Genomic DNA, 27,222 nt, shown 5'->3' with positions numbered 1-27,222 from the left:
AACACCCGGGGAACTGTGAGGGTGCGGGGCGCGCGGAGGGGCACACGGCGGGGCAGGCGGGGGGCGCAGGGTGTCGCCGAATACAGCCTGGTACGTATCAGCTTTAAATTGGTAAGGCGGTGGAGCCCGACGCCCCTTTCCATCCTTCAATGGGATTTGTCTCCTCTTCCGGCATCTTTATCTCCGAGAGGTAAAGTCCCTTTGAGAAAAACAACAGTGGATGGTTCAGCCGCAGCAGAGGAAAGTGTGCGGACGAGCCTCAGATCGCCCGCGCCTCGCTCGCAGGGACCAGCAGGCCAAAGGTGCGGCGGCAGCAGTAGTGGACGAGGGCGGCCCGGGTGTCCTCTGGGCCGGAAGTGCCGCGCGTCGCCATGGCTACAAGCGCCGAGGACGCCGCCGGCACCGCCCACCGCGTTCCGTCCCCGCCCACCGCGTTCCGTCCCCATGGTAACCCCATTGTCTGGGGAGCCAGAACCCAGGCGGCGCTCCCGAAAAGCAGAGCTAGCGGAGCGTCTCTCTTCCGCGCTGTAGCCCGGCGGCGCCTTGGACGAGGTCCGCAGGGGCCAGTACGCTGAGGCCGCCCGCGGAAGTCGAGCTGCCGGGCTGAGGCAGGCGGGAAGGCTAGTTCCGGGCCGTGGCTCCTTTGCCCTCGGCCAGGTACGCCGCGTGACGCTTGCCTCTCGGCCGCCCTCGCTCTCTTTTTGGGCTTCAGCCTCTGCGGCCGGGGCACCGCCCACAGAGAAGCCAGCGTTAGCTTGCACGGCATGTGGTGTTCAGGTTTACGAAGTTAAGGCGAGACAAGTGCAGAGAAGAAGGAAGTGAGTTGCACTTGAGCGAGGGGGGCCATCGTGGTGGTGCTGCAATTCTGGGCCATGTGAAACCTCACGGGAACAGAATGTAGGAGGTTGAGGCGTCAGAACCCCTCGTCCAGGTCACAGTTTTGCAAGTAGAAATCAGATATTAGTGCATCTTCCCTTCCAGTCCTTGGATTGTGGATGTTGTGGAGCCTGAGTCAGAGAACTGCTCAGGGCTCCGGTGGGAATCAGTGACACTCTGCAGGGTGAAACGAGGAGGGACTTGGTGGGTGCTAATGTTCAATAAAGAACTGCGTTCGATTTGAATTTGATTTAGGCGACAGGGATAGCCATGAGGGTTCAATTTAGCAAATAATTATAAGTCAAATTTTTTTTGCCATGAGTTTCAACCATGTCCACATCAGCTAATGCCAGCAACCAAAATAGACACGTGTTTTAGCTCCTTAACTGGGATCACCTACCTACTAAGTAGTGAGATGGCCCAAGGGGGTACGGAGAAGAATTAAACAATACACTGTTAGTAGTGAGAGCTGGTTACCTGCAAAAACAGTACCTGACTTGAGTAGAAGATCATAGTTTTGATGATTTAGGAGCTGTAAATGTGCTGGCTTAAGGGATTAAAAAGGTCAGGGGTTTTGGAGGTACTGTGAAGTAAAAATTAGAGGAAAGAAATTTAATGCAGGGTTTTAATTTGGCAAATGTCTTTAATTCTGCTTTGCAGGGTCTCCATACATGAATATGTGTGTGTAGTTTATTTGTGGATTTAGGATGGGTTATATATTTGGGCAGTTTCAGTTTAATGCTAATACCATCCAGTAGAGGGAAATAGAACAGACTTCTAAGCGTTTTCTTCCCAGGCTGACCTCACATGTGATTCTTGGTAGGAAGAAGATGCGAGCCAGCCCCATCCGCATCCCAAGGGTCAGCAATGACACCGACTGGGACTTCTGCTTCCATCTGTAAGTATCACACTCATTCACTGTCCTGAAACACTGGGACCTCCACTTCAGACAGGCCTTGGTGAGAAGCTTTGCATGCATATTATACAGTAGAGAAGATTGAGCTTCTGTGTTGTGTTCTAATAATGGTTCTGCTATAATATCCATTTGTACTTGTGCAGCCTATGCAAGATGGGAAACAAATGTTTTTCCCTAAGGGAAATTTCAATTCTTTTATAAAAATAGGTTAATTATAACAAGATTGGTAAAGTCATGGAGAAATAAATATAAGAATGTTAATGAGCAAATTGAAATTTTCATAAAATAGACAATAAGTAAATTTAAAATTTCACATTGTAACAGCTAATACTTATTGAGCAAATACTATGTGCCAGGCACTGTTCTAAGTACTTATGCATATTAACTCAATTCCCCCAAAACCCTATAAGGAAGGTACTATATTTACCCCATTTTTAGATAGGAGTGTAAATTAAAGAGAGGTTAGACAGTTTGCCCAAAGTCACACAGCTGGTAAATACTATTCAAACTGGGCAGTCTAACTCTGGAGTCCATTCTTTAACCACTTCTCTATACCAGGGTTTTTCAACCTCAACACTGTTGACATTTTGGATCAGATAATTCTTTGTTGTGGAGACTATCCTGTGCATTGTAACATCCCTGGTCTCTACCTGCGAGATGTCAGTAGCACTGCCTCAGTTGTGACAAGCAAAGGTGTCTCCAGACATTGCCAAATGTCTCCTGGAAGCAATATCACCCTTGGCTGAGGACCATTGCTCTGCACCAATGCTGTCAAGTAGAAATATAATGCAAGGCACAAATGTAATATTAAATTTGTAAGTAGCCATATTAAAAAATAAAAAGAAACAGGTAAATTTAATTTTAATATTTATCTCAATGTATCTAAAATATTCTATAAAATAAGTAATGAAATATACTGTCTTTGAAATTCAGTATGTATTTTACACCTGCAGCAGATCTCAATTCAGACCAGCTACTTTTCATGTGCCTAATAGCCACATGTGACTAGTGGTTAACGTATTAGTATAATTCTGTACCGTCTTGTAAAATATCTTAAGGCTAAGGGTTACATAACTATAAAAATTGAAGTTAAAAATGTAGAGTTCACAGTAGAGTATCTTGGAAATAATCAGATAATTCATATTTAATTTTATTAGAATTCACATTTATGATGGCAACATATATTGGATAGGATAAGTTAGAAAACGTAACAAGGCAGATCTTTCATTTAACTGGCCTAATCTTTTTATTCTGACTATCCTTCCAGATACCTAACTGGTCAGTATTCTCCAGGCTTCTTTCTTACCTTTCATAGTGAAATGTTCAAAGGTGGTTCAGGGCTTTGCAGTCATTTGTCAAGACCTCTAGGTTTCTTCTTCCTTTGAGGCCCTGCTGTTGAAGCTTGCTGCCTTTGGTCTCAACGTAACTTCATTCAAGGCTCAAATTTAAATATTTAGGGCTTATAATTTTTAATATCCAAAATTAGTAATCTCTCTGGTGACCCCAATAGATTGAACTTCTACTCCAGATGGGTGAAATATGCAGCCTACGCAAAGCCTTCTACTGAGGGACTAAGTTTTTTTGCTGTGTTTTCTTGAATTATGATCTCTTGCCCCAGATTTCCTCCATCGTCAGTCTTTTTCGGGTATCCTAAAGTCGTTACACTTTTTTTTTTCTGTTCATTTGTTCATCATTTAACAAGCCATTATTTGTTTTTACTGTGAGCCAGGTATCAGGGTTTCTTAGAACCGAATGAGACTCAGCCCCTGCCCTGGTGGAGTTTACTTGCTAGGAAGCAGAGAAGACTCAGAAACAAAACAGATTTTGAAAATTAGACTGTAGTGTGATTTGCACTATGGTAGAAGTTGGAGGAAATTTTTGCAAGCCCTGTAGAGGGTGTTTGTACTACTATTCTAGCAGAGGTGACATTCGAGTTAGGTTTTGGAGGAGGATTACGGAATTTACCAGGTAGAGAACAGGCAAGTTGAGCACCTATCTCCAGATCTCATTGCCCCGCCAGCCTCCCCTGGTTTTTGCATTGAGTTTGCATGTCTTCTGAAAGCACAGTTCTGTTTGTGGGGAGAAGGCAGTCCTGCTGGGGCCTGGACCTGAAAAAATGTTGCTCTCCTATCTGCATAACCTGATTTGCCCGTATGCCTAAATAAATATAGGTTATTTAGAACTCTGGATGGATGCTAACATGTCATTTATTTGAACCTGGTGTAAAAGGATATACTTGACATTTATTTTCCTTCTAAATTTTCCTCTTTTTTCTTTTCCACAATGAACATTCATTACTTATCTAATCAGTGGAAAAGGAAGATAAATTTTATTTTAAAAACTATGCAATGGTTGAACTTTTAAAAGCTATCTTGAATACAAAAGTGATTCCTTTGGGGGGAATTTATTTATAATTAAAATTTCTGTTGTTGCTCTTAAGATCTTAGAATTCTATTTCTTCTGGATCACTGGATGATTTTTCTGATAGAGTTAAGATATGGTTATCTCTTTTGCTATGTAAGAGTAACTGTTTGGACTTTATCATACCAATTCATAATTCTGTTCAGCAGCATAGTCTGAGATCTACAGTGTGTGTGTGTGTGTGTGTGTGTAAGGGGGTCAGGCAGGGGGTGCTGGGGAAGAGGGAGAAGATTTTCAACCCACTCAGCTTTTTCTCAAACACGTGTTTTATTTTTTTGTTTTGTTTTTTTTCTAGCATAATTGTGAAGCTCATTTCGCTTCTGAATCTGCACTTGATCCAGTGTGGGTTCCCTGCCCTCTCCTTGGTGGGACCACATCCTCTTTAGTTACTATTTATGTTGATGCTTTTAAGAAATATGAAAGAGGACGTGAATTTCTGACCTCAAAATATTAGTTCCCTTTACCTTATTTCATTATGGTTTGCATTTTCCCCTAGTTTGCATCAGAATTTTAGAACATCAGGGATCTTGGAGATTTTCCAATTCAACATCCTCAAGTCATGGAGCTTATAAAATAAGAATAGCTAATGTTAAAAGAGCACTTACTAAATAGCAGGCACTATGGTAAGTGATTTATGAGTACTATCTGATTTAATCCCATAACCTCTTCAGGTGGGTATTCTATTGATGTCATTTTACAGTGAAGCAAATGAATAAGTTGCTTAGGGTCAAATGGTTGGTAAGCAGCACAGCTGCAACTCTGCCATAGGTGGGTGGTTCACTAAATCTGTTTCATGTGAACCACTACATGCTGTTCTAATTCTGGGCTTTGCAGGTGACATGAGTTTATCACCTAGCTTTATTCTTCAGGTTTATTTTAGAGATCATATCCCTAGCCCCCAGTTGGGAGGGCTCTGTCCTTCAGTGCTACCTTGTTTGAGATATGCAAAGGTTAAACCTGACTCTGTGTCCCTCTCTGGTACCCACAGGTCACAGCAAACCAAGAGCCCAGAACATCAGCAAACAGATGAGTTGTATCCCACTAGTGGGTCTGGAGAGAGCGAAGAAGAAGCTAACGCCCAGGAGGAGAAGGCCATAGACCGTATGTCTCTTCTCAAAGAGAAATTGGCCCAATCCCAGAAGAAAGTAGCTCAGCTGATTAAGGAAAAAATGGTAAAACAAAAAACTCACTAGGTTTTCCATTTAAAAATATGTCCATGACTAGAGAAGCTCTTCCTTAACTGCAGATTGAAGGACATGAAGTCGAGGAAGGTGTTATATTTCTTTATAAGTGGGAGAAAACAAAGCGGAGCATAGATGGTATGGGCTCCACACGTGGGTCACTGTGCATGCTTCCTTGGGGGTATTTGTGGTCCTAGCTTTAAATTAAAATTTGTTTGGTTCTTCCGGTTGCTATTTGAGTGCCTTTAATTAAAAAGCATTTTTTGATTTCTCCTGAAAGGTTTCGGGATAATATCTTTTGGGTACAAGTAGGCCGGAATAGTGAGGCAGGAGGCTGAGAACAAGGGTAGCCAGGCAGAGTCTAGGCTTAGGCCTGGCAAGGATCCGATAAGATGCCTGTGGTTACAGTGGAATCATAAACAAACCAAAGGACCGGAAGTGGGCGGTAGCAGCAGAGGTCGGAGAGTCTTGGTATCCATTTCCAAGAGCAGAGCAAGGACTTTGGAACCAGGACCTCAGAGCAGGTGCTCAGCAAGAGTGCTCAAAATCTGGGGACCTGAAACAGCATCTCAGTGACCCTCGCGATTACCACACAGGTACCGGCCTGCTCCCAGAGCATTATTGATCAACAGAGGAGTTCATGTGCAGACCTACTGACTTCCTGGCCAAAGGAAGAGATGATCTTAAGTACACGTGTGGGGAAAATAAAAGTCTGCAGATGGCTTAGAGAAGGCTGAGAGGCACCTCAGAGGGAGATAGTAGAAGCTGGTACATCCCTAGATGAATATATCTATAATATAAATTTACCGCTGTAAGTTACCCAGAAATTTGCAAAGGACCAGCATCCTGACCTGGACCCGTTAGTATTTCATGAACCCAGGCTAGAATGATCACTTCTAGAAAGACAGGTACCAGCTGCTGTGGAATGCCAGTGTGGGCTCTGAAGACTTGACAGCTCCTTGGATAATGACAGAGATTTAGATTCAGGAGTTAAATCTAGGCCAGCTCAGTGCTCGCAGCCCTGAAGGACAGGAGGACTGGTGGCAGCAGCCCCGCTGGGTTGACCTCTAGAGCCCATGTTGGTTGTCTCAGTTTCCCCAGGGCAGGAAGTGTGGGGTTGATGAATACAGAATGTCCAGAGCCAGGACAGAATGCAAGGCTTTGGACTCTCATTCCAGTGACTTTTTCATGCTCTTACGCTTCTCCCTCGGAATAGAACTTGGTATTTACTGTGCGGTCAGCCCATGGAGAACTCTCAAAAAATCTGACTTGAGTGGATATTTTTAAAGCTTGAGGGGAGATGTCCCGCTAACATTGTTCACCTCTGTTTTTGAGCTGGGAGGGGTGAAGCATCAGGTTAGGAAGGAGCCAGGGATCACGTGGCTGAGAAGGGAGCTGTCCTCGGACCACTCTGTGTGTTATTCTGTAAATGGTTACATTCAGATTTGGGTCCCTTAGATGTTGACTCACTTTCCCTACAGTAACTCCATGAGGTAGATGGTGTAGATTTCCAAACAGAACAGGAAGCTGGGATTCAGGGTGCTCTTTCCCCAAATATCACAATCAGTAAACATTAGAACAAAGGTTGAAATTCCAGGCTTTCGAGTCCTTGAAGTGCTATTTTCACCTCACCAGGAAATAAATGCCTGACTTTGTCAATTAGTGCAGCCAGTTGATGACTGTGTGTGTACAGTTACTGACATCTATGACCTGGAGATACAATTCGGTGATTTCTTAGAGAGCTCTGCCTATCAGTTCTACAGGGCCAGGGGCTCTTCCCCCAGCCCATCCTTATCTTTGCCAAGAGAGAGACGATTTATTCAGCAAATACTGAACGAGTGCCTCCTCTGTGCACAGAGCACACAACAGTGAACATGAGGAAAAACTCTTCTCAAGGAACTTATTTTCTACTTGGGGAGACAGATCATAGACAAACAAAAACTAATCGTTAATGCAATATCAGAGAGAGGTAAATGCCGTGAAGAAAGAAATCAAATAGGTAATGGGATAGTAAGTGCTGGGGTGAGAGGCTGTTTTAGATAAGGTGGCCAAGGAAGGCCTCTCCGAGGTGAACGCAATGAAGATGACACGGGGGAGTAACAATGTGTGTGGGTCCCAAGCTAGGGGAACAGTAGGTGTGCAAGCCCCGAGTTAGAAGTTAGTTGCTATGTTCAGGAACATCAGATATGTTTAAAAATCCAGATATGTTTAAATAAGAAGAATAAGAAATAAGAAGAATAATAAACAACTAGCTATTTGGTTGCCATTGGAGGATGCTAGTGAATGAACTCCTTATTTGGAAAGGCAGTAAATAAAGGGAATGATTAAATCATGTCTCCTGTTCTGATGTGAACTGTACTGTTGGGTAACTAAGAAGGAGATGAGGGGAGATTTCTTTTTATAAAGTTATTCCAGCTAATGTGTGAAGAGGGAATGATAGAATTAGGATATCAGCATTTTATAAGCTTTTATAGATTAATTCATGCAGTTGTGCTTTTATCAGAAAGAGACAGCCCGAGGTTAGGTGTTTTCTGATGGTAGAACATTTAAAGCAGTTTTGTTTAAAAAAGAAAAGAAAAGAAAAGAAAGCTAAAGGTAACCAAACTTCTAAATCAACCCCCCATGTAAAGGCAGAATGGAGAATGGAAGGACCTGCTGAGTGACACCACAAGGATTCAGCCAAACTTCCATCTTCGGGAAACACTGTAAACCAAATCACTGAGTTTCTTCAATAAATAATTTGCAATGAAAAGAGTTAGAAATGGAGGCGGAACCCATGGATGAAAAGAGACTCAGGAGACCGATCTCAGTGTTTGGACAATCAAACTGCAAAAAGAAATGAGATAATTATTAGATTTATGAGACTAGGTATTTGATAGTAAGGAATCCGTGTTAATATTTTGGTGAGATAATGATTTTGTGGTTATATTTCTAAGTCCGTATCTTTTGGAGATATTTATGAAATATGAAATGATTTAATATCTTTGGTTTGCTTCAAAATCAGAGAGGGAGAGGGTGGACGCATAAGGAGCATAGATATGAAACCAGATTGACTGCGAGTGGTTACCTGGTGATGCTAAGTGCGTCATTCTCCGTGCTGTTTCTGTATACTGTTAAAGTGTTTCACAATAAGAGGTTAAAAGAAGTCACCCTGGCTGTGATGTAGAAAGTAGACTGTGGGAAGCAAGAGTGGAGGCAGTTAGGACGGGCTGTGGTCACCCCGGTCAAAGGTGAAGGTGGCTAGGACTAGGTACGCATGGCAGCAACGAGAGGAGCTTAGCTTTAGGACTTAGGAGTAAGGTGGAGCCAGGAGGCTGCGGGATGGGAACTGGGGAGGAGAGAAGAAGGTGGCATTGGGTGCAGTTCTGGAGTCCAGTGACAAGACACAGGCTGGAGATTTTCCTCCTTTCCAAAAAGCGTAATGACTTGTTTGCTCTCTGCAGAATACCCAAGCAAACAAGGAGCTGATTCGCTGTGTCATCCTTTCTCGGATTATTTTTGGGGAAGGACACTGGAAATGTGCACAGGCTTTGGCCACCCTGGCTTATGGCTACCTGACACTGAGAGGTACTCGGTTTCCCCAGTTGGGTCTGAGTGGGCCAGCCACACTGAGCCCACACACAGCCGCAGCGAGGGTGGGGATGACCGGGGGAGGGTCCGTCGTGTCCCCAACTCACACCTTGTCAGGACGAGGGGACATCCGTGGATGAGGCGGGCGGTGTGACGGGGATCTTAGAGGTAAAGATAATAACGAGGGAAAGACGGCAGGGGACAGGAGATGGAAGGACGAGGGCATTAGGGTTGGGCTGCGGCAGCGGAGCCAGCCGGGAGATGGAAGCGTCAGGCGGGGCCACGTCGGGGAAGCCAGGGAGGAGAAGGGCTTTCGAAAAGAAGTGCAGTGTGGTCTCAGCAGGTTCAGGCGGCGGGGAGAGGGCAGATGAGCTGGATCCGTCCGTTGGCGAGTCATCGACACTTGGTTTGGCACCAACAGGTATACTCCTTGGGCCCTGGGAGAGCCCAGGTTCAGGGAGACAATTTAGGAAACTATTTCTGAAGTTCTGACTTGGGGTGATGGCAGCTTGAACCTGAGAGGAAGGTATCGGCAGCGTTTGAGGGGGACGTTTGTCTGAACCAAGGGCAGGCAGACGCGGCCTCCCTTTCTTTGGAGAGATTGCTATGGTAGGTCTGTGGAAGGTGGTTGGCCTTCATCTTCTGAAATCAGCCCTTTCTATGAACAGCCACAGTAGACTCTGAGTTTTGTTTTCCCAGTTAGATTCCAAGCTGACTCAAGACAGACCTCAGGATAGGTCACATCACAAAAGACAGTGGGAACACCACTCTCTTTTCCCTAATTCACAGTTCTTCCTGCCACATGAATGGAGAACCACATTTGAGTATAGGTTGGAAGGGAAAAGAAGTTTTCCTGTAAAGGAAGGTCTGTGTGTGTGTGTCTGTGTCTGTGTGTTTGTTAGTTTTTTAAAAAATTTATTCATTTTTGGCTGCACTGGGTCTTCATTGCAGCGTGCAGGCTCTTTGTTGTGGTGTGCAGGCTTCTCTGGTTGCAGCGTGCAGGCTTAGTTGCAGCATGTGGGAACTTAGTTCCCCGATCAGGGATCGAACCCAGGCCCCCTGCATTGTGAGAGTGGAGTCTTAACCACTGCACCACCAGGGAAGTCCCCGTGTGTTTGTTTTTATTAGATGGGAAAAAACGCCTTCCTGATTAGATGAAGTGCTCCCATAATATAACAGCGCCCAGCCTTGAACCCAGACTTTCTGCAGCCTAGCCTAAAGTTTTTCTAGAATAGGTTATGATCATGACCTTTCCTTGAGGATAGCCCAGGGTATCTTATTTCAGGTATAGGTGTTACCCAGCCTCTTCACTTTCACTTTTTTTTTAAAGTCTGTGGTCCTTCAGAGAAAACAGTGAAAGCTTTGAAAAATCACAGACCTTCAAGAGGGCTGAAGTGCGTGCTGAATTCCGCTTAGTTTTGTTGTCAATCATCCTGCAACTGCTTTAAAATGGACGGGCTTGCGTGTAGGCGGGACGTATGTATCTGTGTGTGCTCACGCCTCGCTGCATACGTGCGTGTTTTACGGCCCGCAGACCCGCCCGCCTGCCTCATTTCCCTGGGAGCCTTTTCCAGCATTAGGGGAAGGGCGTCCAGCCGGAAGGCTGATTTCTCTCGATAAATGGTCTTCCAGCAAGTATTTAATGAGACACTTGTATATGCGGAACGCTGTGAAGAGGACTCTGGGAGCCCGGGAGGTCCAGAAGGCACAGTCTTTGCCTTCAGAGAACTCATGACCTTGTGTGGAAGGTGAGCTACACACAGACAGCTGTGATAGAAGGCACCAGAAGGCAAATGCCGTGTGACTGGTTTAAAGACAGGGCTTTGGGGACATTGGGTAGAATCATTTCTGGCTGAAGGTGGTTAAGTGATAGATTCACGAAGCCGTAGCATTCAAGAAGGCCCTTTAAAAACGAGTACGGTTGGGTAGGCAGAAGAAGGGATGGGCATTTCTGATGAAGAGCAAGGCCTGGGCAGAGGCCTGGAGGTGGGAAAGCTGGTTTAGAAAGCTGTCAGCAGCACTGGTTAGCTACGGTGAGGGTCGCTCAGGTGAACCTGGAAAGGAGGGCACCTTGGGCAGGCAGAGGAAGTAGTCATTTACTTGGTAGGCAGGAGGGCCATGAGAGATTTTCCTGGAGGGGGATGAATAAATCAAAGTGTGCTTTTGGAAAGATCAATCTAGCAATGTTAGCTGGAGTGGAAGCTCTCTCATCTAGCTCTTGACATCTAGGTGTAAAACCAGGCTGGTGACAGGGGGCACGAGTGAGAAGGTAAGGATTTAAGAGTCAATGGAGGACAGATACCTTTATTTTTTGAGCCAGAAATCCCACTTCTGGGACTCTTTCCTGAATACACACTTATCCATATGAGTGAGATTATTCTTTGCAGCATTGTTTACGATAGTAAAAGATTGGAAACAACCAAGTGTACTCATCACCGAAGGACTAATACACACTATGGGGTATATGCAGCCTTAGAAAGGCCACGAGGAAGCTCTGTCTGCCACTAGGGAAAGATCTCCTGGATACGTCTTTAGGCAACAGAGAATGCACAAGGCAGGGCGGTATTTGTAATATGCCTCTTTTTGGGTAAGAAGGAGGGGAGGGGAATGAGAATGTGTGCATATATTCACATCAAGAGGCACTGAAGGACACACAAGAAAGAAACAAACGTTATCTTGAGGTTGCTTGTGGTGAAAAGGGATAAAATTGGAAGTGAGACCTCTCAACATTTACCTTTTCATATGATTTTAACTTTTGAATCATGGAAATGTATTACCTATTCAAAAATGATAATTAAAAAAAGACTGTGAAGGAAGAATTGGCAGGACATGGCATTGGATTTGGGGTTGAGGAAGAATGAGGCCCCAAAATGACCATGAAGTTTCAGGCCCCTCAAGGTGCCACCATCAGAGATAAGCAGGTCAGAAAGGAAGCGGAGTGGGAGAGGAATGGTGGGTCTGGTTTTGGATATATTGATTTTGGGTGGCAATAGAGAAATGCGTGAGTATTTCTACTAGGTGCTGGAATATTGGGACCAGAACTTGGGAGGAGAGAAGGGAAATCATAACCATGGAGGAATATTTGAGACCAGAACTAGGGAGGAGAATGGAAAATTATAAGTAGAAGGCCAAGGTTGAAGTTATAAGAGTTGATAAAACTTCTGAGAGGGAAGAGAAGGAAAGGGAGAAATGGAAAGACAGACCCTTGGAGGATGGACACATTAACGGAAGGGAATAGAGGACCCTGGTAGAGTGAGCAAAGAGTCAGTTAGAGAAGGGTTATCATGGAGAACCGAGTTCGAGCAGTGCCTTGGGAGCCAAGAGGAGAAGCCAAGCAGCTAAGGTGTCTCGTGCTGCCTTGAGATGGGGCTGCCAAGAAACTGCGACCGCACGTATTCAGTAGGAGGCCTTTGGGGACCTCACGAGAACTGTTTCTGCGGAAGGGTTGGAGCAGAAGCCAGATCCTGGGGATGAGGGGAAGGCACAGGGGCCAGTGGACTTGACGACGTACGCTGCATCCTGCAGAGTGAAAGGGATGAGGTGAAACAGGAGCGCAGCTAGGGAAGGCAGAAAAGTCACGTGAAGATCATCCTGTGAGAGGAGGAGACCTCAGAAGATTTTTGGCAGGGAGGAAGGAGCTAGATACATAGTTTGAAGGTTTTAAAAAGTGGAGTGATCAATGGGATGGGGTTTAGGAGTTAATAACAAGAAAATGCGAGGCCTTTGTGAAGCAGAGCGTATGAAAGGCTGTTGGTTGGTGAAGCAGAGTAAGGGACACTAGAAGTGGAACTCTGTCACCAGCTGACCTGGCAAGAACCCTCCCAAGCCTAGGGCTTCAGTGGTTAAGAAAAGGGCAGGCAGAGAACAGTGGGGTGGCTGGTCGTGACCACCGTTTCCAAGTGTTCAGGAAGGAGAAGACAGTAACGTGGACAGGCAGTTTCCTGATGTTTTGCCTATTATTAATGAAGTAATGAATGAATCTGTCAGCCTGTTATTACTGGGAACCTTCCAGGTATCTGGGCCTCTATTGTAAGTGTTGCAAATATATCGAAAAGGAAGCGTACGTCGTGAACCCTACGTCGTGAACCCTACCTTCTCTGTCTAGCTGGTAAAAAAGCTGGTACAGGAACGACCGGGAATGATAAACAGCAGGTGATCTGACCTGCAAGAAGGCTGGTACTTATCTGAAGTGAGTGTACATTTGCGAATGCAGCCTTTTAAAGAGATTCTGGAAGCAGCTTTATGAAGAATGTCCAGAGTACGTAAGGACAAGTATAATAAATCGCTTAAGAGGAACGGCCCCTGGTAGTAATGGTAATAATGATGGCTAATGTTTATTTAAACTCATTTCACTCCTGTGTGCCAGGCACTATTTTCATGAATTAATTAAATTAATCCTTGCAAGAACGCTACAAGGTAGGAGGTATTTTCACTGCCATCTTATAGATGAATAAACTGAAGTACAGATAGATTAAGTAACTCATTCAAGTAGTAAGCGGCTATGCCAGCTTCTGTACCTAGAAGTCTGGCTCTGGACCCTGCTCTCTTAATCACTGTACCCTGAGAACTGCTTAAATATAGGTGGTGATCAAAGGTGACAACAGCAGCCCCCAAAGATTGAGTAGCTCTGAGCAGATTGTCTGTGGCCTGACTCAGAGTAACAGACATCTGTGGTGGAATCTTATCCCAAACTAAAGCAAAATGATCGATACATTTGGTGGGCAATCTCTGGACCCCTTTTCCAGTTCATCAATATACCCTTGTGATTTTTGAATCTCAGCTCCAGAAGCAGGTCTTGCTGCCTCCCTGAGTTTTGCTTCTGTAGTTGCTGCGCTGTTGGTGCAGGGAGAAGGCTGGTGTCCTTGACTTGGGAGGGCAAGTAAAGGAAAATGACTTGGTCTTGGAGCAGACACTGGAACTGGGGAGGTGGGACTTGGAGTTCGGGAACGAGGTCACTGATCTGTGAGCATTCTGCAGAGAGAGAGGAAGTGAGTCTTACGCATATACATACACGCAGTGTTATTTTTACATTCAAGAGGGTGTTCTTGCAGTTAGTAAAAAGCAAATTCATTTCAAAGTATTAGTTTCTGATTCATCGTACTTTTTGTCATCCTGAATTTTCTCATGTAAGAAATGCTATAAAAATGTATCACAGAGTGAGATTTATTTTCGGGGGGTGCCGCGCCACACAGCATGTGGGATCTTATTTCCCTGACCAGCGACCAGCGATTGAAGCTGTGCCCCCTGCGTTAGAAGTGCGGAGTCTTAACCACTGGACCGCCAGGGAAGTCCCAGAGAGATTTTTTTTAAATGAGAAAGGAGCTTTTTTCATACCTGTAAACGTCAGAAAACACTTGTCTAGAGCAGTGGTCTTTAAACTCTTGAGAATTAGCTCCCTTGTTACTAAAAAGTTTTGATCACTCTCCATAAATATGTATTTATTATAAACTATGTACAATGGTATTAAGTGTTATGTAAGATTATAAATATTCATAAGAATAGAAAACAAATATTTTTGATTTTTTCCCCCACACTCTTATGGCATCTTGCATACCTGTAGGGGTACACGTACCCGCTTTAGAGACCAGAGTGGGTTCTGGGAGGGGCAAAGGCGTCATGTTTTTCTTTAGGGCTGACTTCAAAGTTTAGTGAGCTGTTTTATCCTGGTTCAGTTTACTTAAGCCCCCATTGGTCACCAGCTCAGCTTTTTTATCAGAAGGACCACAGTGCAGGGCATGGTGAAGGAGAGACAAGGAACTAGATAATTAATTAGCTGCTGAGTTTGGAGGAAAAGTGTTCCTCTTGCGGATTTCACAGCCAGCACTGGGCACCTACGGCTGGGGTGTGGGGCTCGGGGCAGACTTGCAAAGCCTCAGAACAACTTTAGGATTTGTTTTCCATTTAGAGCCCAGAAGCAATGTGGTGCTGATTCCAGGGTGGTTTTCAGTAGCTCATCCAATTTCACTTCTCTCCTTCCTGTAGACCCAGGGAAGCATCTAAAGGCGCTTCTCGCACTCCGTATTGACACACTCCCAAGGGCCCAAGGGTTGTGCAAAGCAATCTATTTGATAAAAAGACCCTCAGTTTCCTACTTTATTGTCTTGGTCTGATTCCCTGGCAGGATTTTCTGTTGCTGCTACCTTCTCAAGACCTATAAAGACTCCCTACTATCTAGCAGATCAAGTCCAGCTTCTTCATCTTGGCACCCAAGACTCCATGTTCTCTATCCAGTTCACACGTTACGTTTCAACTTAAACCTCCCTTCAGTCAGGCTGGTCTTGTTATAGCCTTCCCTAATACTCCAGCACCCCCCAACCCCCACCCCACCAGTGCACATATGCACACACGTACCCATGCTTATTTTGTCTTTATGGCTCAGGCTGTTTACTCCAAGTGGAAAAACCCATTCTCATTCTTCTCCATCAGTCAAAACCCTACCTACTCTTCAGAAGGGTGATGAGTCTCACTTCCTGTATAAAGGAACTCACTGTTTCTCCAAGAGTGGTCCTCAAACAGTCTACATCAGTATAACCTAAGATAATTGTTATAAATCTGAATCCTTGGTCCTCACCTTAGAACTTGGGAACCATAACTACTGGAGGCCCAGGAATCTGCATTTTAACAGGGGGCTTATGATGCACTGTGCAATTTTTTTAAATTAATTTTTATTGGAGTATAGTTGCTTTACAATGTTGTGTTAGTTTCTGCTTTACAGCAAGGTGAATCACCTATACGTATACACATATCCCCTCTTTTTTAGATTTCCTTCCCATTTAGGTCACCACAGAGCATTGAGTAGAGTTCCCTGTGCTATATAGTAGGTTCTCATTTAGTTATCTGTTTTATACATAGTAGTGTATATATGTTAATCCCAATCTCCCAATTTACCCTGCCCTCCCCTTCCCCCCTTGGTATCCATATGTTGTTCTCTACATGTGTCTCTATTTCTGCTTTGCAGATAAGTTCATCTGTATCATTTTTCTGGATTCCACATATAAGCAATATTATATGATATTTGTCTTTCTCTTTCTGACTTAGTTCTGTGTAACAGTCTCTAGGTCCATCCACATCTCTGCAAATGGCACAGTTTTGTTCCTTTTTGTGGCTGAATAATATTCCATTGTATATATGTGCCACATCTCCTTTATCCATTCCTCTGTTGATGGACATTTAGGTTGCATCCATGTCCTGGCTATTGTAAATAGTGCTACAGTGAACTTGGGGTGCATGTATATTTTTGAATTATGGTTTTCTCTGGGTATATGCCCAGGAGTGGGATTGCTGGATCATATGGTAGTTCATTTTTAGTTTTTTAAGGAACCTCCATACTGTTCTACATAGCGGCTGTATCAATTTACATTCCCACCAACTGTGTAGGAGGGTTCACTTTTCTCCACGTCATCTCCAGCATTTATTGTTTGTAGATTTTTTGATGATGGCCATTCTGACGGCTGTGAGGTGATCCCTCATTGTAGTTTTGATTTGCATTTCTCTAATAATTAGTGATGTTGAGCATCTTTTCATGTGTCTGTTGGCCATCTGCATGTCTTCTTTGGAGAAATGCCTGTTTAGGTCTTCTGCCCATTTTTGGATTGGATTGTTTGTTTTTTTGATATTGCCCTGCATGAGCTGTTTTTATATTTTGGAGATTAGTCCCTTGTCAGTGGCTTCATTTGCAAATATTTTCTTCCATTCTGAGGGTTGTCTTTTCATCTTGTTTATAGTTTCCTTTGCTGTGCTAAAGCTTTTAAGTTTAATTAGGTCCCATTTGTTTTTGTTTTTATCTTCATTACTCTAGGAGGTGGGTCAAAAAGATCTTGCTGCGATTTATGTTAAAGAGTGTTCTGCTTATGTTTTCCTCTAAGAGTTTTATAGTGTCTGGCTTTACATTCAGGTCTTTAATCCATTTTGAGTTTACTTTTGTATATGGTGTTAGGAAGTATTCTAATTTCATTCTTTTACATGTAGCTGTCAAGTTTTCCCAGCACCACTTGTTGAAGAGACTGTCCTTTCTCCATTGTATATTCTTGCCTCCTTTGTCATAGATTAGGTGATCATAGGTGCCTGGGTTTATCTCTGGGATTTCTATCCTGTTCCATTGATCTATATTTCTGTTTTTGTGTCAGTAACATACTGTTTTGATTACTGTGGCTTTGTAGTATAGTCTGAAGTCAGAGAGCCTGATTCTTCCAGTTCCATTTTTCTTTATCAAGATTGCTTTGGCTATTTGTGGTCTTTTGTGTTTCCATACAAATTGTAAAGTTTTTTTGTTCTAATTCTGTGAAAAGTGCCATTGGTAATTTGATAGGAATTGCACTAAAACTGTGGATTGCTTTGGGTACTGTCGTCATTTTCACAATACTGATTCTTCCAGCCCAAGAATATGGTATATCTCTCCATCTGTTTATGCACAGTACGGTTTGAGGACCACTGTTGTCTGGTAACTTGAGACACAGCCACGGAGTCCATTCTTCTCTTCAGTGGAGACCTATAGAACAGACACCTCTGAGTGTTATACAGACGTCTTGGCTTCTGGGTCACTTTTAGGGCTCTTCCAGAGAAACCGTGTTCTCATTGTTGCCATTCATTAAGACCTGCGCATCTGGAACATGTGAGGGCTGTGGGCATCAAATGCAGGTCCTTCAAATTGTCCCTATTGCCGCTGACTGCATCCGTACTGTGAGAGCAGGCTCCAAGGGCTGAAGGGAGAGCAAACGGAGGGCTAGGGTGTGAAGGGAGCATCGGAGGCATAACAGGCCTCCTTGCCAGGGGTGAATATGTTTCTCAGACCCTGGGGGCTGCAGAGAGGAGAGCTGAGTGTGAACACCAGCTGTGGCGGTCCTCAGTAGGGTGGAGGAGAACCCCTATGTGTTCTCTGCTGGCCTTTCTCTTTTCTCCAGGGTTTCCCTTTCTCATCAGGGATCATTGGATATGAGCTAGGCTGGAAGATGAGGAAATAGTTTGTAAACTGCATGTTCCCACGTCTCCCTCTGTTAACTGGACTAATAGCAGTTCAAGAAAGTGCCCGGGAGCACCAGCTTTTAGTGAGAAAACGAGGGGAAACATGCCCCATGTTGTGTCGAGTGGGGTTTTGCATCCTCTTTGTCTTCTTTCTCAGAGAGGGGCCTCACTGCATTTAGAAATTAGATCCTTTGTGTGTGTGTGTGTGTGTGACCAATTAGTATTACCAGCTTCATCTTGGATTGAAAAACTCCCCAGATGGAAGTAATTGTGTTCATAAGCCCTTGTCTTTAAAGAAGGCCTTTTCCTGAAAGCTCAAAGCATAGCACACTGTGGCATAACCTAGTTTGTTCCTGGACTATCTCCATGTGTTTGGTAAAAGAGCAGCTTCTATAATTTTGTTGTCATTTTACATTTGGAGGATGGAGAAGCTTCGTGGATTGAAAAGGTCACCTGGCATTAGCGGTGGATTAGGAATGGAATACTCAGCTTCCACTCCTGACTCCATCAGTGATTTCCAAACTGAGTCCATAGACGAATGCCAGGATGGCTGCCTAAGACACGCTTATGGAGTTAATTCAAAATACAGAGGCTTGGACCCCATTCCTCTAGAGACTCCAACTCAATAGGTCTGGGTGGGGAGGGGCGGCCAGGAACCATTTCTTGACAAGCATTCCAGTTAATTCTAATGCACTGCCAGTTTGGAGAGCCAGTACTAAAGCCCATATGACAACCACACTGCCCACCTAGCCCCTCCTAGGAGTGTCTTTGACTGAAAAACCTTTTTAATGTTTTCCTTCTTGCCGTCCACCTTCGAACTTCCCCAGGCCTCCCAGCTCAGGCCAAGAAACACGCTGAGTCCACCAAGAACACACTGCTGACCTGGAAGGAAAACACGACCTCAGACAAGGAGAAAAAGGAAATCCTGGAAACTCTGGTCATGCTCTACTACACTCTGGGGGTGGCCTGGCTGCTGCAGAACTGATATCCTTCCCTTCCAAGCGGAGCCTGGAGATCAGGGCTAGGGGCCACCCACACCACGTGGATCGTCTCACACAGGGAGGGGGATGGAACCAAGGCCTCTGACATCCAGGTCCTCCACGAGCATCCGTTTAGAGAGTCCATCTAGAAAGTACGCATGTTCCTCTCGTGTCGAGTCACATGAGCTCTGAGCTAAGCCATGGGAGGGGTCTCACTGGGGACTCATCCCCTGGCCAGCTGAAAGCTTTTGGAGCCTGTCCTGCCCTTCATAAAGCACTCAAGACAGTCATTGTTGGCATTGAGGACACAGGTGACAGCAGTGGTGGCCGTGTAGGAAGACGGAGAAAGGATGGTAATTTAAAGCACTGTTTGTCCAAGTAGGCTGCACACTGTAATCCCCTGGGGAGCTTTAAGAATTATTGCTATTTGGGTTCCACCCCAAAGAGTTTGATTTAGTAGGTCTGGGGTGCGTGTGTTCATTGAGATTTTTAAAAGCCCCAGGTGATGGTAACATACAGCCCGAAACCTCTGATTTAATGTACACTTGACCATGTTAGTTTTTCTGAAATTCTGTTGAGAGCACTGCCCGTGAAGCTGGAGGCCAAGCAAAATAGACAAAAGAAATAGTTCTCCATATTTCCAGAGGGGGACTGTTGCGTATGCCTTTCCTCAAAAAGCTTGTGATTTTAACAGCCTTTTGGTACCATCTGCACTTGAAAATTATTCAGGATCTTTCATGCTCATGAATAATCATGAGCCCTGTTTGAGCCGTGTGATCCCGATCTCTCCTCTCTGCCCGTCCCCCTTGCTACTCTTTTTGGTCCTGATGTTCAAATTGCAAAATCGGATATGTTTCCTTCCTCTCTTATGCCCTTAGCAGAAGGCTATTGAAAATGTGGGAAATGGAAGGATATTTGGGAATTAAGGGGATTTTCTTTCTTGCTATTTGCCTCTCGCCAAAAACCTGCTTTGCTTGGACTTTCTAAATGACCCAGAAAGTCCCTTTCAGCAGAATTCGTTCCTCTCTCTTAATACTCACAAAAACCAAGTTGGGAATGAATAACTGTTGTCACGCAGTAGATGCCTCTAAGGAAATTCAGTGTGATTTACGGTTTCCGTTCACTCCAGACACTCACCACCCATCCTAGCCCTGGATTCCCGCAACACCACAGGACACCCAGGGCCCTGTTCCATTTCTAAGGAATTCTCGCTTCTCGACAACATATATAGATGGAAAATAGAGACCTCAGGGAAGTGAGCATTTTCAAATACTGCTTTGTTTTCCCAAGGGTCCCTTTTGTTTGTTTACCAACTGCTGCCTCTGGTCAGTGGGGGCATTTGTGTATCTGGCATTTTCCTTGACTGTTTCACTGGCAGAGAGGCTTATTTCAACCTGCAGAAGTCAGAGAGAAACATGAAGGAGCTGAAAGAATCACATAAGGGAGGTGTTTGTGGATTACAGGTGTCAGAGAAAGATCTAACAATTGCTTTGGGCAGGTAAGATCTGGTCTTAGAGAAGCTTGGACTTTTATGGCTAAGGCCTGGAATTTCATGATTGTCCTGTGCTCTGTATATGAGGGGAGAAAAATATTCAGAGCAAAAGTACCGGAGACTCAAATGATAATAAAAGAGGCTCATGTTTACCAAACATGTACACCATGGTCCAAGCTTTATGTGCTCTGTCCCATTTAATCTTCACAGCCACCACTGAGGTAGTTGGTGCAGTTATTATCTCATTACGGATAGGGCAAGGAAACTGAGCTGAGGTTAAACAAACTGTCCAGGGTGATAAGCTTTACGTGTTGGATGTGAACTTGATCTGACCTTACAGACTCTTAGTCCTTCCTTGTGCTGCCTCTCATACTCACTCTAGAATTACCTTTCTTTTTTCTGAATTGCCACCTACTTTTGACATTAAGTATGACAACTTAAAAGGTGAGGAAGGAACACTTAACGAAGGTCCACGAGCTGTGCATAGCACGTGCATTTTTAAGGAACGTTGTGTTCCATATGGAAACAAAGTTCATGGAATTTGTTCAAGCCCAAATGAGACTTAACTGTTTTAGAGTTGAGTTAGGAATCCTCGGAGAATCAGCCTATTGAGATATGAGAGTGGGCCCATCAGATTATCAGGATAAAAAAAGAATAATAAAAGGTTACTATTCCCTAGATTTTTCAAACATCTTCACATCCTTGAAAGCAATCTGTTTCCAAAGCTGTAAGCACTAGGCATGGTAGGGTAGAGGATGGAAGGGTCGGTGAATGAAATACATGAGTCATGCCTGCCTCCTCTAAACAACCATGAGTCTAGACCTCAAATGGGAAATGGTGGGGAGATGTTTGAATGTGCAGAGTTAAATCAGACTATTGAATTAAGTCCACAGGTCCAAAAATTTAGAGTCTAGTGAATGTCCACTGCTGCCACGTGGGGCAGTGCCTAAGGTTTCTGTGCTTATGGGAAAGATGGCCTTGTTCCTCTTTCAGAATAAATTTGAATGCATATTTCATTCCTCTATTCCACACTGTTGACCTGTTTTGTACATGCACTGTTCTAACTGTTGGAATGTTTACTAAAGTATAACTATATCCTAGATATTGTTCTAAGTGCTTTACATAATTTATATCACTCAGTCTTATACCACAAGCCTATGAGGTAGGTATTTTAAATTTACAGATAAGAAAATTAAGCCAGGGAAAAATTAAGTAACTCAAAGTGAGAGAACTAATAAGTAGGAGAGCTGGCACTAGGTCATCTGAATCCCTGGCTCACTTTTTGTGTCACACTGAGTTCTGTCTGATACCTACCGAATATCTAGTAAGGGCAAACCCTTTTCCCCATTTGAAAGGTGGGGAAAATGAGGCCAGGCTGTTCAGGTCAAACAACTTGGCTAATATCTCCCTACAAGCTCTTGATGAAAGGCACTATCATTCTATAACTTCCGCTCTTATGGTCAAGGGAAATAGCGGTCTGATTGAGCAAAAAAATTTTTTTGTAAAGAATTCCTAGATAACATGCCTTATATATTCTTTTGACTGAAAATTCTAATCTTCGGAGGAGGGCAAAACCTTCCAGTTTAAAATAAATTGTAAATATTGCAGAATGCCTTCTATAAAATAATTTTATACACATATCTTTAATTCACCTTGGGAATACAAAGATGGGGGCATGGGGTGAGGGAGAAGAAATATTGATTGTGTATCTACTATATGTTAGGTAATTTTTCACCTTATTTTTAATCTAATCTTCATAACCTTGTAATTTAGGTATTCTTAACCTTGTTTTATTTGGAAGGAAATATAGACGCCCAGAGTTTGCCCATAAAGCTAATAGCTGTGAGAACCAGCTTTGAACTACTCACGTTCTTCTCTTTGTGTCTTGCTATTTTATTATCATTAAAAACTTATATTCCCCATTTTGTTTTGGAAATTTGAAAATGTGTATATGAAGAAGAAAATAAAAGTCAATTGTAATATCACCATCCAAACATAACTGCTATGAACATTTTAGTTCTCTCTCTCTCTCTCTCTCTGTCTCTCTATGCATATAACACACACACATACACACACACACACATATATACGTCAGAATCATATTTTAAGTACAGTTTTATAACTGTATTTTGAACTTAACACATTTAAAAATTTTCTCCGTATTAGTGTGAAAAGAAAACATGATTAATGTCCAACGTGTTTTATTGTATGCCGGACCACAGTTACTGCACCACCCCCTTTTGGTGGGGCGGGGTATTTACACTGTTTTCTCTATCCTCTCTCGTTTTTAACTGAGGAGGAATACACTACAATAAATCAAACAAAACAGGAAAACCTCTGCTTTGGCCTAAAAGAGAGGGAGGCAGAGGTAATAAAATTTTATTTTTATTTTAGCAAGTCTTTGTTTATGGGTAAATTATCCCATCATATAAGCTGCCAGAAGTCATTTTTTCCATTTGCTTTTTTATAAAATTAGACTATCACACGACACATTAATAGGTTTGATGAATGGTCGTCCGTGGAACCTGGTGGGTAAAATGCAGGTTAATAGGAGTTTGTTTACAGCACGCTGGGGTTTGGAGCCACACACTCGGATGATTGGCCTGTGAAGGCCAAATGGTTTCGTGTTTAGAATCAGTTCTTTTCGTGTCTGCAAAGCAAGTGGCCTTTCTGTGACTTTCCACCTTGGTCCCTTTTCTCACAGAGCCTCCTTGGCCAACCGCAGGTTAAACCTAGCTCTGGCATACTTTGAAAAGGCAATTGGCAACGTTATTGCTGTGAGGGGTGATAGAACGTCAGACCTGGTCAGTCTTTATGAGGAAATTGCTCAGATAGAGCAGCTGAGGAGGAACCACGACCAGGCTATCCAGTACTTGCAGCAGGTAGGTGGGTGGCTGCAGCCCCAGCCAGGTGGCTTTGTTTGGCCCCAGGGCCAGGGATGCCTGGGCTTCTCAGAAGAACAAGGTGTGGGATTGGTTTCCCTGCAGATCCACGCAAGAGACCTTCTTGAACCTTGAACGTGGCCTGGACAGAGAGCACTGACTCGCGGTGGGCCTGTCTGCTGTGTGACCTGACTTAAGACAGCACTCCCCCTCCCGGGCTTCCTTCACCTCTGTCTGTGCTGGGAAGAGGGAACCGAGGGAGCCGACTCCAGGGAAGAAAGCCACAGCAGCAACTGAACTTAAGTCTTTAGGAAATGCAAAGGACTTTTTAAGTGAAAATGTATAATATTTTGGTGTAATGCTGTCATTTGTCCTTTCAACTAGTCTAGTTGGTTGCTTTTCCAGATCTAAGGTTAAACTGACCAAGTGGTGTTTTGCTTGGAGGTAGCTGATTCGACAAATGCAGAGGGGAAAACAAAGCAAAATATACAAAGGAATGTTGAGTCTATCACAGTGGAAACAGTGTAGGGTGCTTTATGTGTCACGTACGTGAAACTTATCTCGAAACTGCTAGTTAAATTCTTTCTTGTTAAATTCACCTTTTCTCTCCTTAAATGAGAACCGTACCCATGGCTTCAAGTATTTCTTGTAACCAAAAACATCACATACTGGATTTCCTATATCACGGAAAAGGTGTAATGCCATCCACCAGTATACGCGAAATTCTGCTAGTGAAGAGAAGGCATCGCAGAGAATCCAAAAATCCAAGGTTATTGACATCACACGATGGAGAGATGTTAGGAAATGCTGCCCTGAAGGCAGGGAGTCCACTGCTTACAGAGAAAGCCAGTCTGGTGTGTCCAAGACTCTCCTATAGCAGTGGTCCGATCAGAATGGATAAAAAAATAATGTTTCCCAACCTGAAAAATAATAGTTCGAATTTATGCAATGCTTTTAGCCCGTGCAATTGAGGATATATTAATTCACCTAATCCATGAAATAACCATATGAAGGAGGCACTGTTATCTTTTTTTATCTTAAGGATGAGGAAGCTGAAGCTGTGTAGCTAACGAGTGGTGGGGCAGGGATATGAGCTCAGAAAAATTTGACCCCAGAGCCTGTATTCACAACAACTCCGCACTGGGTCTTCGCTCCCAAGTATTGTCTGGCAACCTCTGAAGCTCCTTGAAATACCTCACAGTGTTTGGCCTGTGACGTATGAAGTACAGGTGGCTCTTTTCTTGCTGGTGGGATGTGAGCTGAATGTTTTCTCTCTTTCTCTTTCCAAAGTATCACTCCTTCCATTTTAGTTCAGATAATAATAAAATCTACACTTATCTCGTGCTTACTCTATTCCAGGTGATATTCTAAACACTTTACATATATTCACTTAATCTTTACAACTGTTGGTGACAAATACTATTTCTGTCACCCCTGTTTCATACTCAGAGAAATTCGTGGCTTGCCTTACGTTACAGTGAATGGCTGAGCGAAGATGGGAATCCAGGCAGTATAGCTCTAGGATTCACTAGGATTCACGCTTTACTAGATTTTTTTTTGATACTGAACCTTTGAGAGGCTGAGCTAAAGTTATGATTTTATTTTTGCTATGAAATTAATAAAAAGTAATAATTTATTGAGAACTTACCATGTGAAGGGTACTATGCCCAGTGCTTTGCATGCACCATCTCATTTAATCTTTCCCAAACCCTAATCAGTGGAAACTACGTATTTCCTCTACATATGAAGGTAAAATTACTTGCTCAAGACTCACAACTAGGAAACAGCAGAGCTGGGACTCAAACTCATCTCTCCTATAAGTCCATGATTAGATTTATGTCAGCTCTCAATCAACTAGCAATTCTGTGAGAGCTACAATAAAATCCACAGTGAAACACTGTCATTTGGGTACTTACCTTGTTTTGATTTTCTCTATTCCAGGCCCATTCTATCTGTGTTTCTTTGTTCACTGAGGTCAGCCCCCAAGCTGCAGAGGCGAGCGTGTTACTAGCCAAGGCTTATGCCATGTCTGGAGAGGCCCAACACTGGGGTAGGTAGAAGAGGTGGTTTTGCAGGTATTATTGTTTCCTGGTCACAGGAGGGAGCACATTGGTGAATGGAATGGTCTATCAACATGGACAGATTATAAGTGGCTATTCACGTCTGTGATGGAAAGATAAGACTGGATACCATTTTGTAGAAAGTCATTTACGCATGAATTTAGGCAAAACAGTATCTCCCCAAATTAGTTGGAACATCAAAACCAGTAAGATCATCTGATTTCTATTTCCTTTATGCCCTTAGAGTCTCAGCAAAACTCGCCTGCATAGAGTAGAGATCCTACACACTGTGAATGTGACCTGAGGTGTATCAGTTAATGAGGAAATCCAGTGATAAAAGGGAAAAACATAGGCTCCTCTCCTCATCCTCCTCCACTCTCAGCCTCCTTGACTCTCTCTCAGGCTTACGAGAGAATGTTTGTAGCAGGTAGCGTTGTCTTGTCTTATATTCAAAAGTGAGGAACTAGGGGTTCTAGAGGAAAGCCAAGTCATGAACTGCTCCTTCAACAGTAGTCCTTCCTCAGGCAGTCATCCTTTTCAAAGTGGGTAGCTTTGGGAGGACACAAAACTGGTGAGGGAGGACTGTGTCCCATGCTTAGCTTGCTGGATCCGATTAATGGACACTAGTGGATTCAGTGGTTTATTAGGAGGAATTTGGGATTTGTAAAGAATGTAACATATTTTTTAAATGTTGATTTTCTCTGCTTATAAAAGTAATCCATTTTGGTGGACGTTATTTTCCAGTCACATGTGACAGAGAGCGAGAGAGAGTAAAAGTGTGCGTGTGTGTGTGTGTGTGTGTGTGAGAGAGAGAGAGAGAGAGAGAGGGAGGATGTTATAGGGAAAGTTTTGCGTCCTACTTTTTTCCACTCCTGTATTTCCCCATGTTATTAAATAAACTTCTTTTTTAGTTTTCAGAAGTAACTTGGATATTTTGAATATTGTTTTCTTTATCATGAATGTTCTCATTCTGTGTTTTCTAGCTAATTACCTTGCTCATTTAAAAAATTTCCTTGTGTGTACTCACAGGATTTGTGATCCATCTATATATTTGATTTTTTTTAAATTAGGTTATTAAGAAATTTCATCTATTTGTGAATATGTAGAATTTGTTTTCAGTGAAAAAAAGTTTATGACTATAGAGTTGGGAGATTCCAAAGCCATCTTATTCTTTTCTCGCATACTAACTTTTAACTTTAAAGAAAATCTGGGGGCTTCCCTAGTGGTGCAGTGATTAAGAACCCACCTGCCAATGCAGGTGACACAGGTTCGAGCCCTGGTCTGGTGAGATCCCACATGCTGCGGAGCAACTAAGCCCGAGAGCCACAACTACTGAGCTCACACACCGCAACTACTGAAGCCCATGTGCCTAGAGCCCGTGCTCCCCAACAAGAGAAGCCACCGCAATAAGAAGCCCATGCACCACAATGAAGAGTGGCCCCCACTCTGCACAGCTACAGAAAGCCCATGTGCAGCAACGAAGACCCAACACAGCCAATAAATGAAAATAAATAAATTTTAAAAAATTTTAAAAAATAAAGAAAATCTGGATCTTCACCTCCTAGCATCCCTTAAATTCCAGACGGAGTAATATTTTTTACATCAAAACTGAAAAATATAGGGACTTCCCTGGTGGTGCAGTGGTTAAGAATCTGCCTGCCAATGCAGGGGACATAGGTTCGATCTCTGGTCCGGGAAGATCCCACATGCCGTGGAGCAACTAAGCCCATGTGCCACAACTACTGAAGCCCACGTGCCTAGAGCCCATGCTTCACAACTAGAGAAGCCACTGCAATGAGAAGCCCAAGCACCACAATGAAGAGTAGCCCCTGCTTGCTGCAACTAGAGAAAGCCTGCGTGCAGCAACGAAGACCCAACACGGC

General features: G+C 43.6%; 1 protein-coding gene across 1 annotated transcript in view; it reads left to right on the top strand.

Annotated features, from left to right (window-relative positions):
- The first annotated feature begins 567 nt into the window (after positions 1 to 567).
- TTC23L (tetratricopeptide repeat domain 23 like) overlaps positions 568 to 27,222 on the top strand; it is a 48,376-nt gene continuing 21,721 nt past the window's right edge. The window contains exons 1-8 of the mRNA XM_057708457.1: positions 568 to 818; positions 1,700 to 1,774; positions 5,202 to 5,385; positions 8,838 to 8,961; positions 18,753 to 18,909; positions 20,278 to 20,403; positions 23,102 to 23,279; positions 25,221 to 25,329. Coding sequence (XP_057564440.1) covers positions 1,707 to 1,774; positions 5,202 to 5,385; positions 8,838 to 8,961; positions 18,753 to 18,909; positions 20,278 to 20,403; positions 23,102 to 23,279; positions 25,221 to 25,329 — 946 coding nt within the window. The 5' untranslated portion in view covers positions 568 to 818; positions 1,700 to 1,706. The remainder of the gene's footprint in view (positions 819 to 1,699; positions 1,775 to 5,201; positions 5,386 to 8,837; positions 8,962 to 18,752; positions 18,910 to 20,277; positions 20,404 to 23,101; positions 23,280 to 25,220; positions 25,330 to 27,222) is intronic.

The sequence above is a fragment of the Hippopotamus amphibius genome, chromosome 15, assembly GCF_030028045.1.
Source record: "Hippopotamus amphibius kiboko isolate mHipAmp2 chromosome 15, mHipAmp2.hap2, whole genome shotgun sequence".
In the NCBI taxonomy this organism is placed as follows: Eukaryota; Metazoa; Chordata; class Mammalia; order Artiodactyla; family Hippopotamidae; genus Hippopotamus; species Hippopotamus amphibius.
Note: the sequence above shows the minus strand (reverse complement) of the source record. Positions and strands in the feature narration are given on the sequence as shown.